The 18,702-nt window shown below is 51.5% G+C and overlaps 2 protein-coding genes across 2 annotated transcripts; both read left to right on the top strand.

Moving 5' to 3' along the window:
• The first annotated feature begins 617 nt into the window (after positions 1-617).
• Positions 618-6,517, top strand: LOC117850822 (receptor protein kinase-like protein ZAR1). Its single transcript, XM_034732698.2, has 2 exons — positions 618-2,438; positions 5,384-6,517. The coding sequence occupies exons 1-2, from the start codon at positions 746-748 to the stop codon at positions 6,115-6,117; spliced, it is 2,427 nt and encodes an 808-aa protein (XP_034588589.1). The 5' UTR covers positions 618-745; the 3' UTR covers positions 6,118-6,517.
• Positions 6,518-11,266: 4,749 nt separating this feature from the next.
• LOC117849928 (argininosuccinate synthase, chloroplastic) lies at positions 11,267-16,352 on the top strand. Its single transcript, XM_034731670.2, has 10 exons — positions 11,267-11,430; positions 11,738-11,784; positions 11,877-11,958; positions 12,557-12,710; positions 12,791-12,839; positions 13,334-13,516; positions 14,191-14,265; positions 14,335-14,520; positions 14,780-14,868; positions 15,664-16,352. Exons 1-10 carry the CDS (start codon positions 11,397-11,399, stop codon positions 16,214-16,216), a joined length of 1,452 nt encoding a protein of 483 aa, XP_034587561.1. The 5' UTR covers positions 11,267-11,396; the 3' UTR covers positions 16,217-16,352.
• The last annotated feature ends 2,350 nt before the right edge of the window (positions 16,353-18,702 follow it).

Genomic DNA, 18,702 nt, shown 5'->3' with positions numbered 1-18,702 from the left:
CAGTGCACACACCCCATCCATGCATTACATTGCGAGCACATTTGGTGGCCCAACGGTGATGAGGAGCCCCACCATATGGTCCATCTCCTCCTCCACACACATAACCACTTCGTCACTAATGTGACTCGACCAAAGAAAGAGATGAATAGCAGTCGCTATCTCGTAGCATGCATGCGCTCGCCACTTCGCACTACGTTTTCATCAGCACCTAAAGTGCCCACTTAGTTGAACTGATCAAAATATGCATGCCCCCCACTTTCTCACTCGCTATGGAATAAGATCCGGTCGCGCGGGCAGGCGTGAACGGAACGGCATAAGGTACCAGCTAAGTGTGACACGAAATTTGCAGGGTCCCGGTATTACTAGATTGAGAGGAAAAAAAACAGAACGGTTTGGATCGTTTGAGGAGAGGTTACAACGTTTATTCAAAAAAATCCCCTTGGAAGACACCATGAATAGGTATCTTTCCCATCGATGAAATATACACAATCTCGTACCCATTGACAAAAAAAATACACTATGGGTAGTTTGATTGAACGTGTCTTTTTTTTTCTTTCACCTTAAGAGCATGCCCTCTTATGACCATCACCATTAGATGTACGTGGAGATTTATTGTACACATCGGGGAGAAGGGGATTTGAAATTTTCCCGAAATAAGCTAAAACCAGTTTGGCCACCGACCTGGGCCTCCCTCCATTTGGATTTCTGAACTCGAGAATCCAATCTCAACCGGCAGTTTTCCCACATGACAAGGTGCCAACATACCCTGCCTGGCCCTGCACCAGATCCGCGCAGTGGTTTCTATAACCTTCCCATCCCAGAGCCTCTTCACCTCTCTCTCGTCTCACAACGAAGAGTGTCAGCAAGCACCAAGCTAATGACCACAATCCTCCTCCTCCTGCTCCTCCTTGCATTGCCGCCGCCGTCGGCCGTCGCGCTCACGGCCGAGGGCCTGGCGCTGCTGGCCTTCAAGGCGGCGGCCACCGACGACCCCTACTCGGCGCTCTCGCGGTGGTCCGAGTCCGACACGGACCCGTGCCGCTGGCCGGGGATCACCTGCGCCAACACCACCTCCTCCTCCTCCTCGGCCTCCTCGCCTGCACAGCCGCACGTCGTCGGCGTGGCCGTGGCGGGCAAGAACATCTCCGGCTACATCCCGTCGGAGCTCGGCTCGCTGCTGTTCCTCCGCCGCCTCAACCTCCACGGCAACCGCCTGTCGGGCGCCATCCCCGCCGCGCTCTCCAACGCCTCCTCGCTCCACTCGCTCTACCTCTACGGGAATCGCCTCACGGGCGGCCTCCCCGTCGCGCTCTGCGACCTCCCGCGCCTGCAGAACCTCGACGTCTCCGGCAACGCGCTCTCCGGCGAGCTCCCGCTCGACCTCCGCAACTGCCGCAGCCTGCAGCGCCTCGTGCTCGCACGGAACGCCTTCGCTGGGGAGCTCCCCGCCGGGGTGTGGCCTGAGATGCCCAGCCTGCAGCAGCTCGACCTCTCCTCCAACGCCTTCAACGGCTCCATCCCGCCCGACCTCGGCGAGCTCCCGCGGCTTGCTGGCACGCTCAACCTCTCCCACAACCGCTTCTCCGGCGTTGTGCCGCCGGAGCTCGGCCGCCTGCCCGCCACCGTCACGCTCGACCTCCGCTTCAACAACCTCTCCGGGGCCATCCCGCAGACGGGCTCCCTCGCCAGCCAGGGCCCCACGGCATTCCTCAACAACCCCGGCCTCTGCGGGTTCCCGCTCCAGGTCCCCTGCCGCGCGGTCCCGCCGCCAACGCAGTCACCGACGCCGCCGGCGACGACGACCCCATTACCTTCCACCGCGTCCGATCACCACCAGCCCATCAAGACCAGCCTGATCGCGCTCATCTCCGTCGCCGACGCCGCCGGGGTCGCCCTCGTCGGCGTCATCCTGGTCTACGTGTACTGGAAGGTCAAGGACCGGAAAGAGAGCCGCCGCGACGGCCACGACGACGGCGACAGCAGCAAGAGCGCGCTCTGCCGCTGCATGCTGTGGCGGCACGGCGGCGGCGGCGACTCGTCGGACGCGTCCTCGGGCGGCGAGGATGACGACGAGGCCGGCGGCAAGTACAACAGCGGCGCGAGCGGCGGCGACGGGGAGCTGGTGGCGATCGACCGCGGCTTCCGCGTGGAGCTCGACGAGCTGCTGCGGTCGTCGGCGTACGTGCTGGGCAAGGGCGGCAAGGGGATCGTGTACAAGGTGGTGGTGGCGAACGGGACCACGCCCGTGGCCGTGCGGCGCCTGGGCGGCGGCAGCGGAGGCGCGGACCGGTGCAAGGAGTTCGCGGCGGAGGCGCGCGCCGTGGGGCGGGCGCGCCACCCCAACGTCGTGCGGCTGCGCGCCTACTACTGGTCCGCCGACGAGAAGCTCGTCGTCACCGACTTCGTCGGCAACGGCAACCTCGCCACCGCGCTGCGAGGTGAGCATACCGTACCATCATTTACTGATCGATCGATCGATCATTCACTCCTGCAGTCCTGTTGCTGGTAATTGTTTTGTTTTTGGTAGGTTTAGATGCGATTTGCTTTTGTTAATTGCCGATTAGCTTTGGATTCTAGCCGATTTCTTATCGGGGAAACGTGGTGGATGCCCGTGATTTGATTAATGCCATGATTCCGGTTGGAGAATTTTGCTCCCAACCATCACATGCCACATCCATACAAGGAACCTTACTACTGATTGAGATTGAAATTAAAACTCCCGGAAATGTTAAATGTAGGATGTGACCTGCAAAATGTGAGACCAAACTGAATTGCGGTTGCAATACGGCATTTACTATGTCACTCTACCTTTAATTTTCGTAACTTATAAACGCGATTGCGATCCAGAATACCACAAGATAATGGCCTAAATTTGCGTTCACCTTTTTTTTAGACAATAATAAAATTTGCGGGAAGAAAAATGCAGTAGAGGACACACAAGGACCCTGTTGAGAGAATGGTATGCGTACAAGCCATGGCACAGGACAGTGGGTGGTACCATGAGCAATTATGATCCTTGGTAGCACTAGTGGATAGCGTTGTACATTAATACGTGGTGTGTTAGGCTAAGCTAGATTTGGTTTGATACGGACCTTTTATGGTTGTTGGGTGCTTTGCTTATTGTCCATGTCCCTTCTCATTGCGGTGGCGTGGCACGCGACTATAGCCATTCTTAGACACCATGCCCCCACTACAAAAATGAATTCAGTTCAATTTGGCTGGCTTATCCTCTCCTCCAATCCAATGGCTTAATGTAACGAAGCTGCATACATCCTCAGATAATAGAGGCAGAGTTATTATTTCTATTTTTCGATGTAATGTAACTCCCATTTATATATAGAAAAAAAGAGAAAATAATGTGGCGCCCAAATTAAATTGGTGGAATTTTAGGAGTCCTATAGAAATACATTGTGCTGTTCATGCGGAACCCCTTTTGTCTTGGTTCGAAGAAGAATGATCAATTGTACGAAGCTAGTTACATAGATTCCGAGCAAAACCAGACAACTAAGAGCATGTTTGGTAGGGTTTATACCGACTTAGGCTTCGGCGTGTTTTGTGCAAAAAGAAGTACCGAAAGAGAGGGTGAATTATCCCTCGGTAGAAGAAGGACAGAGAAAAGAGAGTGAGTGAGGATCTACTATCCTACGGGAACGTACTGCACTGGCAGACAAGGCATAGAGAGTCCTGCAACGAAAGCTTCCAAAACCGGCGCTGAAGAAGGCACACCGGCCTGTCCCCATGGCGGCTGGAGCTGGACCATGCTCTGGTAGCTCCAATGGATGCATATGCATGCTTGGGCATCTTCCCGGCTGGGGACCTGGATGGACCCATGGTCCTTGGTGAGTGACGATCTCCCCTTGTGATTATCACCGCTGGTGTTCTGTAGCCATCGTCTTTGACTCGACCAGAACGTTAATAACAAATTAAGGACTGCTGGTCATGCGTCGTCGCTTGGCCTCAGTACATAGCTTGGGGTCCTCAGTCCTCACCAATCGAAAAATATAATGCAACAACTGCACTGGCAGCGAGGTTCAGGTACCTGTTTACTCACGAGTGTGCCAAATATTCGTTTCAAAAAAACAAACGAGTGTGCCAAATAATCCAGATCAAGCAGCAAAGGCTGAGACCCACTGGTGCATGTTTTTTTTTCCTTCTTCGAAAAGAAAATCCAGCTAGTATGATAGTATGGTCATAATAGTACCATGCTAAGCAACATGTGCATAAGCAAGTCCTTTTTAATTTCCTCGAGAGTGGGCATGTAGGATCGCATCAGTATCTGCTTGAATACTTGGATGAAGGAAAGATTAAAAAAAAGATTATTGCTTAAGCCATAAGGTAGCTGCTGTGCTTGCTGATGGTTTATAATATAGCTCCATAGTACAGCAAAATGTGTGTGTGAGGGGGCAAAGTAGCATGCTCCGTAAAAACACTAATGTTGGGCAAAAGCTTTACACCGAATCATACCAAGCTGACAAGCTCTGAAGGCGCCTTTTCTCACTCATTTGGGCACCGGCACGGTACTGTCAGGCCCAAAGGGCTGCCAATGGAAGGTCCCTTTATGTTCCTCCCTTTTCCACCCTCACACAGATGCAGGCTGCAGAGCATGTCGAACAGAGGGGCTACCCAAACCAAAAAAGCAGAGGCCTTTTCCAAGCCTGACCGACGAAACCTTTGTCACTCTCCTGCCCTAACAGCATGAATATTCTCGCGATCTGGGGGCTGATTAGTCTACAAAAATTAAGTGTAAAGAAGGTGATGATTGGGCATGGGCTTGGCAGCAGAGGCACGCCTTGGTAATCCATCATCAGGGCCTTTTCAGCGTGCTTAATGATGGGTGTCAGCGCTGGCTGTTCAGGCTGGTGATGCCAGATTTGGAGGCTTTTGGTGAGCTAATGGGACAAAGGGCATCAACTTTGCTTGCATGCTAATGACTAATGGGCCTCTTTAACTTGAGAGATACTACTGCCTGGTGTGTGGGTGGCGTGGCAATGATTCCTGAGCTAATGGCTCGTTTGGGATCCTTTCTGAAAGAATAATGGCTCAGTGTGCAAGTCCCTTTCAGACTTTCTGTAAGGGGGAATGCAAGATGCATTCAGTTCTCATGAACAGTGATCAGACAGCCATGGCAGTTGGCAGGCAGGGCTGCGCTGACGGCCACAGCACCCAGCAATGTGCATTGCACTTGCTTGGATTGGGAATTTGGAAATTGAGATGCAATTCATTCCTGTTCAACATTTTAGATACAATGTTTCTGATTGAATTCGCACGTGTGTTTTTTATATCAGACAAAAATTTTGAAGCCATCACATTGATATCCAGAAAAAAAAATGGCTTTTGTGCACTGTTGGCTGGATGTGTTGACCGTTGACTTGTCTTCTTACAGGTCGGCCGGGTCAAACCGTCCTGTCGTGGTCAGCGCGGCTGAAGATCGCCAAGGGCGCGGCGCGCGGGCTGGCGTACCTCCACGAGTGCAGCCCGCGGCGGTTCGTCCACGGCGAGGTGAAGCCCTCCAACATCCTCCTCGACGCCGATTTCACCCCGCGCGTCGCCGACTTCGGACTCGCCCGCCTGCTCGCCGTCGCCGGCTGCGCCCCGGACGGGCCGCCGTCCTCGGGCGGCGGCGGGCTCCTCGGCGGCGCCATACCGTACGCCAAGCCGACGGGGCCGGCCCCGGACCGCTTCGGCGGCGGGTACCGCGCCCCGGAGGCGCGGTCGCCGGGCGCGAAGCCTTCGCAGAAGTGGGACGTGTTCGCGTTCGGCGTCGTGCTGCTGGAGCTGCTGACGGGGCGGGGGCCCGGCGCCGACCACGCGTCGCCGTCGACGTCGGCGTCGTTCTCGGCGACCGTGTCGGGGTCGACGGCCACGGACCGGTCCGGGAGCGGCGAGCACGGCGGCGGCGCCGTGCCGGAGGTGGTGCGGTGGGTGCGGCGCGGGTTCGAGGAGGACACGCGGCCCGTGGCGGAGATGGTGGACCCGGCGCTGCTCCGGGGGCCCGCGCTGCCCAAGAAGGAGGTGGTGGCGGCGTTCCACGTCGCGCTCGCGTGCACCGAGGTCGATCCCGAGCTCCGGCCGAGGATGAAGGCCGTCGCCGACAACCTCGACAAGATCGGCTCATGACAAACTCTTAACTGAGACGTGTATATGCGGCATGGATGAATCTTCTCGATAGCACACAGCTACGCAAGTGATGCTCACACGCAAGGCCATCGGAATTTTTTTTTTCCTTTTCATTTCTTCCCGTCCCCTCTCACTTCCTCTTGTAATTCAGTTTTTCAATTTTGTTTGCTGTGATCTCTTGTAATTGGGTTTTTGTTATTGCTGGTTATTCTTTTGGGTGCCATTCATGAATCATGATTCCGTAATGGTATAGGGATAGGAGAAGGGTATTTGCAGTTTCTATATTTTTCATGAGTATATAGTGAGGATATATGTGTATCTTGTGAAGTTGAGGAGAAGTGCTATTGCAATTTGTTCAGTAATTAAATAGAGGGGAACGTAGATCGATGGGATTTGGACATCTGTTTGAGTGATCAATGAACACATGTGCTTTCGTATTCTCCAAACATTTGCAAATTGCAATGTTAACATGCACCCAAAAATATGCATATTGTCGTGTGCTACTTGTGCATACAACATTATTCCACTATCTTCGTCCTATCCACGTGGGATAATACTGCTAAAACTTATCAACTAATAAATTAGTTAAAAACAAGTTTCGGTCAAAGACTAACAACCAGTTTTGACCTCAACCACTTTCAGCTCATGATTGAAAAGGACCTTTAAATGGTGGGAACGCAGAAGGATGTATCGCCGAAGTGACGTTAGTAATCGACGGCTGATGTGTGCATCCGTGAAATAGGTCCGTCATGGACAAAGGAACGAAGAGGCCATGTGTTGACCAAAGCTGTTGGATAGCGATTTTTGCGGCTTCATGGCAATGGCTCCGGTGCAGAAGCTATCCTTTTGTCGAGTTTTATTATTGGTCAATCACAAAGGTTGAAAATTTTAACACAATTCATATTTGAAGATATCGTTACACCTTAGGTGTAGCAGTATTAAATTACTGACTAAACTAAGCAGAAATTACTGAACCGAATTACAAGTCCAGTAAAATAGTTTCCGAATTACCGAATCAGGTTACTACTGAAAATTTGTTCAGTAATTCATTTGGGTGTAGCTACACCTAAAGTGCAGATTAGCACATGGACTACTATTTAATTTGTGACTACTTTCTCTATTTCTAACGTGTAGGGGTAGAGGTAGCAAATACGATTTTATAAGTGTACTGAGTCGGTAAGGTAAGGTAAGGAGTGTAGTACTTGGCTAATATAGATGAAGATTGGCATGTTAAATCAGGTTTGAGGTAAAAAGACAATTTGCGTGGCTACATCACAACTAAAGAACTTTGGTGTTGACCATGAGACTAACTGTTCTCGGCCAAGAACTCTAAACATTTTGGTGTGCACTACCACTTAACCAAAAAACATAAGTGGATGCATTCTATATTCTAGCATTTTGGACTGTCGGACTAGGCTCTTCTTTATCCTTTTAATTTTTGAGATGCGACCCAAGCTAGTTGTTGGCCAAAATATAAGACATGGACACATTTCAAGATCTATCAAACTAAGAAAACATATCATGCATGCCACGTGCGCTTGAGCGATTTTCATTTCATATCCGGTGAATGTTGAGTCGTTGAATGCACCAAGCCACCAAACACCAGAGGCGGCAAGAGTGACCCGCAGGCCTTAGCAATTGGCGTTAGGTCTTCTCCAACGGTGTCAACTGAGCTAGCTCATAGGTATACGTAGAGGTAAGAAAAAGAAAACGTATCTATTATTTAAGAGATAGTTTTATACACACGTCCTTAAATTCTAAATGCATAGATATTATTATGCATCTAGACATAGAGTACATCTATATGCATAACAAAGTCTATGAATCTAAAAAAGTCAAAACAACCTATAATTTGGGATGGATGGAGTATGAAGCTATATCGCCGATACTATATGTCGCATATGCATGGGTCCCACCTGTCAGCTCTCTCTTCTTCCTCTCCCTTTGTCCGACTCCCCTGGCTTCCTCCTCTCCTGTTAGCGCGCTGCCGCCGCTGCCGGGGTTAGGGCTTCGGGCTTTGGGGTGGCGCGGTGTGGCGGCGTCCCGCCGGTGAGCACCGGTTAGGGTTTTCGGGTTTTGGGGGTTTAGGGCTGTCGGGGGAGGTTCATGGCCGCCAGCCTTAGAAAAGGGGGATTTTTTTGGGGGGGGGGGGGGCAGGGAGGTCCGGCGGCGGATGCGGGTCGCGAGGCGGCACGGCGTGGCGGGTGAACAGCCGATGGGCTAAGGACGAGCGGGGGCGAAGGTTGGAGGTGAGCTCCCCGACGGAGCCGGGTTAGGGCGGTGGAGGGTGGTGGCGGTCGGAGCTGCCGGAGTCGGAGGAGGAAGGCGGTGCGAGGGCAAGCAGAGGAGAGGAGGAAGGAGCCGGAGGAGGAAAATGGTGGGGAGTCGCGACGGAGCCGGGTTAGCGCGCGGAGGGAGGGGGAGGGTCGCCGGCGACGGGAGTTGTCGGAGACAGGCAAGAGGTCGGTGCGGGGGCGAACGACGGCGCGATTTGAAGGAGGAGGTAGCGCTAGGGGCGTCGGTGACGTCAGCGTCGCAAGAAAAAAGATGTCACTAGAGGCGACATCACCGGTTTTGTTGGCTCCGGCGACATACAGACAACACCCAAGCTATATAGGCATAGGAGACTCTAAGGGTCTGTTTGGGACTGCTCCGCTCCAGATTCATCTTGCCAAATATCTCCAGCTCCAACTATACCAACTGGTGGATCTGGGGGGCAACTCCAAGGTTTTTCTGGAGCTCCTCAAAGGGTGCTCCCAAAAAATTAGTTTCATACCTTCTCTTGGAGTTGGGTGGATATTACCCACCAATGCTACTGTTTACACACTTCAAGGAAAAAAAAACCAACGCCCGATCTCCTATTCCGCCGCCGCTCCCTCTCCCTCGCGACGCCTCTGCCTCCTGATTCAGTGGTGGGCTCATCTCCGACGTTGCCGGTCATCATCTTCTTCCCTACGAAGAGCAGCACCGCTAGAAACACGACAACCAGGAACGCCAGCACGAATATGTATATGGACGTCTTCAGATGTTGCGTGCTTCTGGCGGCGTAGGCAGCCATGAGACCCAGCAGACCCGCCGCCGTGCACACGGACAACGCGTAGCTCCGGATCGCCAGCCTGTACATCCTCGGATGCACGAGGAGTAGGATGTGAGCGATGACTAACATGAAGCTCAACGAGTTGCTGTAGGAGAAGGCCCTGTAGCGGCCATTGCCATAACGTAGATGGGTGTTCCCACGTCCCGGTAGCTCCAAGTGGCATAAGCGTCGATGAGGCCAAAGAGGTCGATGATCATGGCGGCCTCCAGTGTGCGGTGCTTGAGCGCGGACCTCTTCTGGCCCAGGACGATGGCGGCCAAGGAAGCCATGAAGGTGGTGGAGTTGAAGTAGTAGAATGGCTTGTATCGCCTGAGGTTCATCGTTAGGAGGATCGGGTGGAATACATTACTAGCAACATTTTGTTTATTGCAGATCCATATAGTGAAATAATAATAATAATGTGGTATTGTCTAGAGTACTGTAGCGGCGTGGAAAAAAAACACCAAAGGGCAAGAGTGACTTATTTTCACTCGTTCCTACAATTCAGCTGAATTTGCATCCGGTAGCTAAACAGGTGCATAGCTCCCTATTTTTCTGGAGTTGGTGGAGTGGAGCTAAGGTCCTGTTTGGTACAGCTCCACTCCACAACTCCAGCGACTCCAGGAAAAAAAATAGCCAAATACCTCAACTCCAAAACTCCATGGAGCTGCCAACTCCATGGAGCTGTAGTACAAATGGGGGTGGAGTTTTGGAGCACCTCTTTTGCTGCTCCAAAACCCCCTCTTTTGAACCTCCTCGTGGAGTTGGTGGGTAATTACCCACCAATGCCACTGGTTATGGAAAAAAACGGTTCGATTCTATTCTCCAGTCACCCCGCGCATCTCATTTTCCTCATCCCGCGCCTCCCTCCGTCTCCTCATCCTGCGCCTCCCTCCGTCCCGACGTTTCTGCCGCCGCCGCCAGGCAGACCGGCGGCCGTCGTCCACCTCCGCTGCCGGCCGGACCAGCCCCGCCGGTGGCCGGCCCAGCCCCGCCGGTGGCCGGCCCAGCCCCGCCGCCGGTCTCCTACCCCAGCCCGGCCTCCTTCCTCCGCCTCCCGCCCGATCTGCACAAGGCCTGCCGCCGGCCGCCGCCTGCAGCAGGAGCCCCAACGCCGGCTGCCGCCTGGCGCAGGAGCCCCCCCGGCCGCAGGCTCCTGTCGCCGGAGGCCCCCCCCCGCCGGCAGCAGCCCCCCGTCGCCGGCCGCAGGGCCCGCTGCCAGCCACCCGGAGACCCTCCCCGCCGATCGCAGGGCCCTGTCGCCGCAGGCCCCCGTCACCGGCCGTAGCCCCCGGCCGCCGGCAGCAGGCCCCCGTCACCGGCCGCAGGACCCGTCGCCGGCCTTCGCGCCGCTCCGCCGAAGGCCCGCCGCCGGCATTCGCGCCCGTCCGCCGAAGCCCCTCCGCCGGCCGCCAGTTCGCCCCGCCGCCGATGATCCCCCGCCGGCCTTCGCGCCCGTCCGCCGAAGCTCCTCTGCCGGCCGCCAGTTCGCCCGTCCGCCGAAGCCCCTCCGCCGGTGAGCTGCTTGCTTGCTCCTGCGAGGCGACGGGAGCGCCGGGGCAAGGAAAAAAAAGAGGAGGGAACGGTGTGTCATGGTTGCCGGGCAGCCTTTCTGAGGAAGAAGGAGATGGGGATGGAGAAAATGACAAGTGGGACCTAAATTGGGGGTAACAATTGCAATCCACACTGAAAATTGATTTTTTTGGAGCTGAGAGTACCCATCTAGCCAAACACCCCATTTTATTCTGGAGTTTTGGAGTGGAGCTGACTCCACCTGAAGTTCTGGAGTGGAGCAGCTCCATCCAGAGCTGGAGCCATGCCAAACAGGGCCTAAAAATGTGGAGTTGGTGGAGTGGATTTTTTTTTTGAGCGCAGCAGTCTGCCCTGATTGTGGGAAGAACCGTCTGTTACACTGACACGAGATAGCATCCAAATCTGATTATTGGAGAAGACCCCACACCTACCCCGGTCATCGGTCAACAGGCGACGGCTTTCTGCCGGCCCGATCCGGCCCAACTGCGGCGGCTCCCTTCCGAACTCTCACCCACCACCCCAGTGGTCAAAAGCCCCCGCACGCCCTCGCCACAAGGGTAAACCAAACCCCTCCTCCCGTCCCACTCCCCGCGCGGCCGCCACCGCCAGCCCGCCGCGTCCTCGAGCGCCCCCTCCAGTTCTCCGCCTCTCCTTCCTCCCCTCCCCTGCAATGGCGTCGGCGGGAGGGCCCTCCGGGGTCGTAGGTAAGTCGCGGCTCCTTTCTCGCCCTCTTCTGTTCGTTCCGACATATCCCCGGCTTGTCGTCGCCTTGTTAGCGACCAAACCCCCAATCTCCCTCGCCGGGATTGGATGCGGCGAACGCTCCAATCCCCGTCGAGCTGACCGCGAACTCGCTGTATTCTGTGCGCCGTGCTGATTTATTTGTTATGACTTATGAGCAGCAGTAGCAGCCTGTTCTCCCCAATCTTCTCAGTCTCTAAACGTTTTTAGGCTTCGTTATGTATATGTATTTGTTCGGCTGCTCTAATGAATATCTTGCTGGCCCTGCAGGGATTAGTGTCCGTCCGGACTCCAGTGCGGCCTGCCTCTTTCAGAAGGTAAACGGTGGTCTTTTCCCCCACTCTGTTTTTCGCTTGTTGTTGGAAGGAATCAGCAATAACGCCTGTGTAACCGTTGATGTGGATGCTAGGTTGGATCCCGATCGAATTCCCTCCCTGGCGCAGCCCCTGTTCAGGTTCGCCGGTGCCACAACAAGGCCCGCAATGGCCAAGGTATTTCGTGATATATGCCAAGCCTTCTTGAAATTATGTCGAGCAGTGGGCCTTGTGTGTTGTCTACCTTTTGTTTGCAGTTACTCGTTGTAGAACCAGCATCCCCTGTACCTGCAATGTAGCACATGCTATTGGCACCATCTGTTTTGTGCTAGGTTTCCTTGTGTACGTTTGGCATTCTGAATTTGATCAATCATGAAATATCTAACATGTGCAAGTCATATCTTACTTTGGTGAATATTCTACTGCTCCAGTCAAACTGCTTTTAGAATTCCCATTGCATGGTGAGATTAATTGCCTTTGGTTAAATGATCTTAACTGCATAAACATCATTTATCATTCAATCCTGTTTTCTTCACACTTGGTGATTATTGGTATGTTATGGTTAGAAGGTACTAAGTTGCATGATTGAAAAAGTTTTCAAAAAATGGACTTGCCAGGTTGGAGTTGGAGTTACTCATGAGCTTCTTACTGCTTGCAATAGGAAATTTTAGTGACTTAGTCTATTTCATTTTTTTTTTAAAAGCTATATAGATGGCACAGTAGCCATTTGCTTTTATTATGATGATAACCCCTATATCTTTCTGAAATTATGCAGCTATCAGGTGTGCAATGGCAACTGGAAAAGAGCAGGGTGCAGTCACCACTGCTAGTAGTGATCAACACAAAGGTGGTTTGCGTGGCAAATTAAATAAAGTTGTTTTAGCTTATAGTGGTGGCTTGGATACATCGGTTATTGTTCCATGGCTCAGGTATAAATACTCCTTGCTTTGTTATGCATTTTTTTTTTCAATCTTAGTCTAATATTGACCTCACTTGTGCCTAATTCAAGGGAGAACTATGGTTGTGAAGTCGTTTGTTTCACTGCTGATGTTGGCCAGGTACGTAATGATGCATAACAACCTGACTAGCACTCAAGCATACATAATGAATTGGATACACTGTCCTTTTTGAAATTGTGATCTAATTCCAACATATCCCTTTTCTTTCCCTCCCATGTTAGTTTGTTGCTTAGCACTCCCTCTGTTCACTTATGTAAAGCATATTTTGTTTCGAAAAGTCAAACTTAACAAAGGTAAAAAGTCTACACTTGAAGACTGTCTCATAGCAAAATATACCTTACAGAAGCAGATGTAGGGATTAGTAGTTTGCATACTCTTCTGCTGGTTGCAAAGGTCCCCGGATTAAAAAATTAATGATTTTTAACCTGTTTATCTGAAATGTCTATTTTTATGTTCCTTTTAGATTCTATTCGTATATTGATATGTTTTATTTAGTTGTCAGTAAGTAAATGAGGATGTACCATACTTTGGATTTTCTGCCCACTTATTTCCTCTTATCTCTTTGTCTAACGCATATACTAAACCATCCTTAGGGCGCCATTGAATTGGAAGGATTGGAGAAGAAGGCAAAAGCTAGTGGAGCATGCCAGCTTGTTGTGAAGGACTTGAGAGAAGAATTTGTTAGTGAATATATATACCCCTGCCTGCGAGCTGGTGCAGTTTATGAAAGAAAGTATCTTCTTGGGACTTCAATGGCTAGGCCTGTTATTGCTAAGGTACAATTGATACAACAACTGCATCTTGTTTATGTAAAACCACCAAGAATGTATATTGTAACATCACAGCACACAGTGTATTGTTAAAAGAAATTGCGCTTGCACATGTGGGAATACTATTATTTGGATCAAATTACTGCTACATTAAAATCACCGGTATAAACTTATGTAACTTTTGGTAGCCATTATCACTTTTGTAAATTTCAGATCTGTTTTGGTAGAACATGATGTATTTTTTTGACATAGACTTGGCAAGTTTTTTCTCAATTACTCTTCTATTTCTTATTTATTCCATGGAAGTCTGTGCTACAAGCTTTGGATGACTGTCTATTTCCTTTTGATTGATCCACTTGTCAATTAGAGTGTAGGTGGCTGAATGAATGTATTTAACACTTGTCAACTGTATTTCATATGCACTTCATTTATTTCTTGTATGGATTATATTTTTGGCCAGTGTTTATGCTCTCATTTACGTGAGAAACATTTGGTATGTAAGTGTTCGAATGAATTAAATATGGAAATGTTATACTTGCAGTGATAAACTGACATTGCATATATCCTTAGAGGGTCTTTAGGGTGTTGGCTGTATTCGCAGTATCAGTATGCTCTTAATCTTCAGGTGCGCCTAGTGTAATAGCCTAATAGGCAATTAAGCAAGTAAATCTCCATTGTAGGCAATGGTCGATGTTGCCAAGGAAGTTGGTGCAGATGCAGTTGCTCATGGATGCACTGGGAAAGGCAATGATCAGGTAAATATGCTGATGCTGTTGGTGTGGATCATATGGTCAGTCATTTTCTGATGCTTACTTTTCCTGCAGGTTCGCTTTGAGCTTACATTTTATGCTTTAAATCCTGAACTCAAAGTGGTTGCACCTTGGAGGGAGTGGGACATCACAGGGCGTGAAGATGCTATTGAGTACGCAAAGAAACATAATGTGCCAGTTCCAGTTTCAAAGAAATCAATATACAGCCGAGACCGAAACTTGTGGCACCTTAGCCATGAGGTATCATCCAATTTCTTGTTTTTAACTTAGTTTTCTCATAGAACTTATACTCATATTTTTGCTGATACATGTACACCAGAATATTATTTATCAGAATTTTACAAGATGTATACGTTCCAAACTTTTACATCAATATGTGCATATCATATTAATGTTCTCCACTGATCATCGGCATCTTTGCCTTGTTGATGTATGTAATCGAAAATTATTATCTTGGCTTTGATGTGAGATGAAGTGAATTGTTCTCTATACATTTCAGGGTGACATCTTGGAGGACCCAGCAAATGAGCCAAAAGAAGATATGTACATGATGTCTGTTGCTCCAGAAAATGCACCTTCGGAACCTGAGTGAGTGATCAATTGTTGATCTTATTTTTGGGATGAAAATCATTTATCTTTTCACTGCTCTGGTTCTGAAGGACAAAGTGCCCTTTGTGGTCCTTTATCTCCTTTGTTGCAGTGTAAAGCTTAGTTTACATATGCCCAACTGACAATTGGTCAATTGCCCCATTTTTTTGTAGAGCTGTTTGAGATATTTTGAAACTGTGGCACCTGGTCCTCCAGAATTGGAGAACACAACCATCCAAACAGGGTGGCTCTGGAATATGAATAGGATTAGTTTGAACTAAGAATGGCTAGTTTACCTGTGTTCAACTTTTGAATCTTTAGCAATGTGAAATTGCAAGTTATTGGCACAGCGCAATTTACAATGTCGTTCTCTCAGTACCTTCATGTTGTTGTTAGTTGTTACAATGTGAAACTGAAATGAATTAATCATTTTTATGAAAGATAGAAGTGAAGCAGGGCCTCCCCTATATTGCCTGCCTTTTGTGGTTTAGGAATCTAGTCACAAGCTCTCAGTGGTTTGTGAGACTGTTAGACACTTTAAGATACACATACTGAGATAAGGTTTTTTATACGTGAAAAGGAAATCCTTGCCGCAGCTGCTTTTGTTTTTTCTTTACATATTAGTGTAACCAGCTGTCAATTTCCATCTTCCTGCGCAGACTTGGTTGATAAAGATATATTTTATTAATCTTTCTTTTTTCTCGGAGAAGGATTCTGGTCATTTTTCTAGGGAACAAAGAGGTTTTCATTGGCATACCGGATGCATAGACTAATTACAAAGCTCCATGCTTTCAGGTATCTGGAGATTGGCATCATTGCAGGTGTTCCTGTTTCCATCAACGGACGGGACCTGTCGCCTGCATCCCTCCTTGCGGAGCTCAATGAAATCGGTGGAAAGCATGGAATCGGACGCATTGACATGGTGGAGAACCGCCTTGTAGGCATGAAGTCTCGTGGTGTCTACGAGACCCCTGGTGGCACCATCATGGCAGCTGCGGTGCGCGAGCTGGAGGCCCTGACCTTGGACAGGGAGACCATGCAGTGGAAGGACATGGTCGCCCTCAAGTATGCTGAGCTGGTCTACGCAGGCCGCTGGTTTGACCCGCTCCGGCAGTCCTTCGACGCCTTCATGGAGAACATCACTGCGACGACTACTGGTTCGGTGACTCTGAAGCTGTACAAGGGGTCGGTGAACGTTGCGTCCCGGAAGAGCCCCTACAGCCTCTACAGGGAGGACATCTCCTCGTTCGAGAACGGGGAGATCTACAACCAGGCTGATGCCGAGGGGTTCATCAGGCTCTATGGTCTCCCGACCCGGGTCCGGGCGATGCTGGAGAAGGGCATCTAAGTTCCTCTGTTTGTTCTGAAAATAAAAGCCATCATTCGGAAACTGTCAAAGCGTTTCCAGCGATTGCGGACCGGTTGTTTTGTATACGTTGTTTGAGTTTCAACGAATGAACTCTGAATGCATTTGGGTGACAGAATGGACGTGAATCTTATTTTGGGTGATGTGCTGGCTGCCGATGTAGGACGTTAGTTCAGACGCGCGAAATAAAAGGTGGAAACAAAATTTACATTAAAAAGCCTCTCAACATGCCATCTCAACTGCCGGCTAGCAGCGGGCGGCGTGAAGCAGAGCAGCGTCACTTGTCCCCGCACAAACACCGACTGCCCCTTGGGCTCCGAACACCGTCGATCCACGCGCGCTGGATTGGATGCGAGCCAGGAAGAAGGAAGAGGAGGTACCAGGGACGGCTGGCGGCGGAGGATCGGATCGGATCGCGATCCGAATATTTATAAAATACTCCTATGTTTTACAAATGAAATATACTCCTATGTTTTACAAATGACCCCTAATTGGATCGCGACTATTAATTGCGATCCGATTATTTGCGAAAAGGACCCTGGTTCGGGTGGTGTCCTCCATCCATCTAGCGCCGCCCGCCGCTGCCGCCTTCCGCCGTCATCCCGGAGTTACAATTACAAAGCTCCATCCTCCCCACCCAACATCCTTCCCACCCAACCGAGCATGAAGAGCTCTGGCGGTTCCGCACACACTCGGCTTCCGACGGAGCACCCGCTCGAACTCCGGGAGACCCGGAGGACACCCCTTCGTCGTCCATCTGCTTCGCCACGACCTCGTACGCCTGGGCCGCCATCCCCTCCCGCAGGAGTGCGTCGAGGACGGCGTGGTGGTCCGACCGGGGCGGCGACACGACCCAGCGGCGCATATCGTCCAGGAATGCCAGCGCGTTCCGAGCGGGCGAGCACCGGCAGAGGGAGGCGAGGACCGCGGGGCTGTGGCGTGGGTCCGGGTCTAGGAAGAGGCCGGGCATGCAGCGCAGGAGGTCCCCGGCGGCGGAGGGTCGCCGGGCGAGGCATAGCGCGGAGGTGAGGATGCGGAAGGTGGTGGCGTCGGGGGCGACGTGAGGCGCGGCGCGGAGGAGGACGTAGGGGCCGACGCAGAGGAACGTCGGGGAGGAAGTGGTAGAGCAGAGCGCGGCGAGGAGGGAGTTGAGGGCGCGAGTCGTGCAGTAGGCGCTGGAGAAGTGGGTGGCGGTAGCGGCGAAGCGGCCGTGGCGCGCGAGGGTCGCCAGCAGGCGGTCGGGGCCGGTGGCTTCCGGCCGCGAAACGAGCGCGGACGGCGCGCGCTCATCTTGTATGTTGCAATCATTATCAGCAGATGATCCCAGCGGTGCAGCATTGCCAGGTTGACCATCTGCAGCGAGGCGTCGTGATCTGTGGTTGAAGCGATGGACACACAATGGCTAGCTGAACCCAAAATCAATCTGTCAAAAGCCTGAATGCTCTGGTCCATTTCTGATTTGCGAAGAGAGCTGAGATCACAGCATGAGCATGGACAAAGTGTATCTTCAGAGAGTCTGACTATGGTGTTACAGCGCGAGCGAGGAAGACATTGGAAACCAACGCAGATTTGACGCGTTTAGCCTATCTTTTTAATGTTTTCATAGTTCAGCTCCTCTCTTGTGAATTCAATAGAATGGATCTTGACAGCAGTAGGAAATTATGACGGACAGTAAAGTTGATCTTTTATTCATTCTTCAGACCTCATACTTCATCTCTATGCCTGTCTGAGAAATGAGGACACAGACAGCCAAAATTGGCGATGAGATAGATTGCTGACTGACAATACTACCTTACTGTCGATTAAACGATGATACAATGTATTGAGAATCATGTGCTCATCAGAAAATACTACCTGAACACCAAAAATTACCGACAAAAACACTTCTGTGGCGATGCCGCCGGCCGCTGAAGTGCAGAGGCTGCTCGTTGAAAAGCTGCACCAGTAACAGAGGGCACCAGCGACGGCAGGGCTGCCAGGACAGCAAAGCATTCTCGAAGTTTCCAGATAGAAAGCGGCGCGCTCCGGGCGACGGCGGGATAGAAAGCGGCTGTGCGGGACCGAAGCAGGGGTGACTAAGCAAAGGCGGCAGCGCGCCGCGCTCGCTTGGGGCGGAGAGAGGGGCGGCCGGAACCCGGTCGGGAGAAGATGCACGCGGGCGCGGCACTGCAGGAGGAAGGTGATGTAAGCAACTAGCGAGGGACGCGGAGTGAGGCGCCGCCGTACATGCCGCTCCGGCTAGCCGCGGACGGCGTGAAGCAGCCAAGCAGGGGAGCGTCTCTTGTCCCCCGCCAAACACTGTGGGCTCCGGACACCGTTGGTGCACGCAATCAGGAGCGGATGCGAGCCGGGCACAAGGACAAAGAGGTACAGGGAGGGCCGGCGTGCTCAGGCGATCGGCGGCGGAGAATCGGATCGCGATCCGGAATTTCTAAAAAATACCCCTGAACATTTATAAATAACCCCCT

This window comes from Setaria viridis, chromosome 3, assembly GCF_005286985.2.
Source record: "Setaria viridis chromosome 3, Setaria_viridis_v4.0, whole genome shotgun sequence".
Taxonomy (NCBI): Eukaryota; Viridiplantae; Streptophyta; class Magnoliopsida; order Poales; family Poaceae; genus Setaria; species Setaria viridis.
The sequence above is the reverse complement of the archived record's forward strand: the minus strand, read 5'-3'. Positions and strand labels throughout refer to the sequence as shown.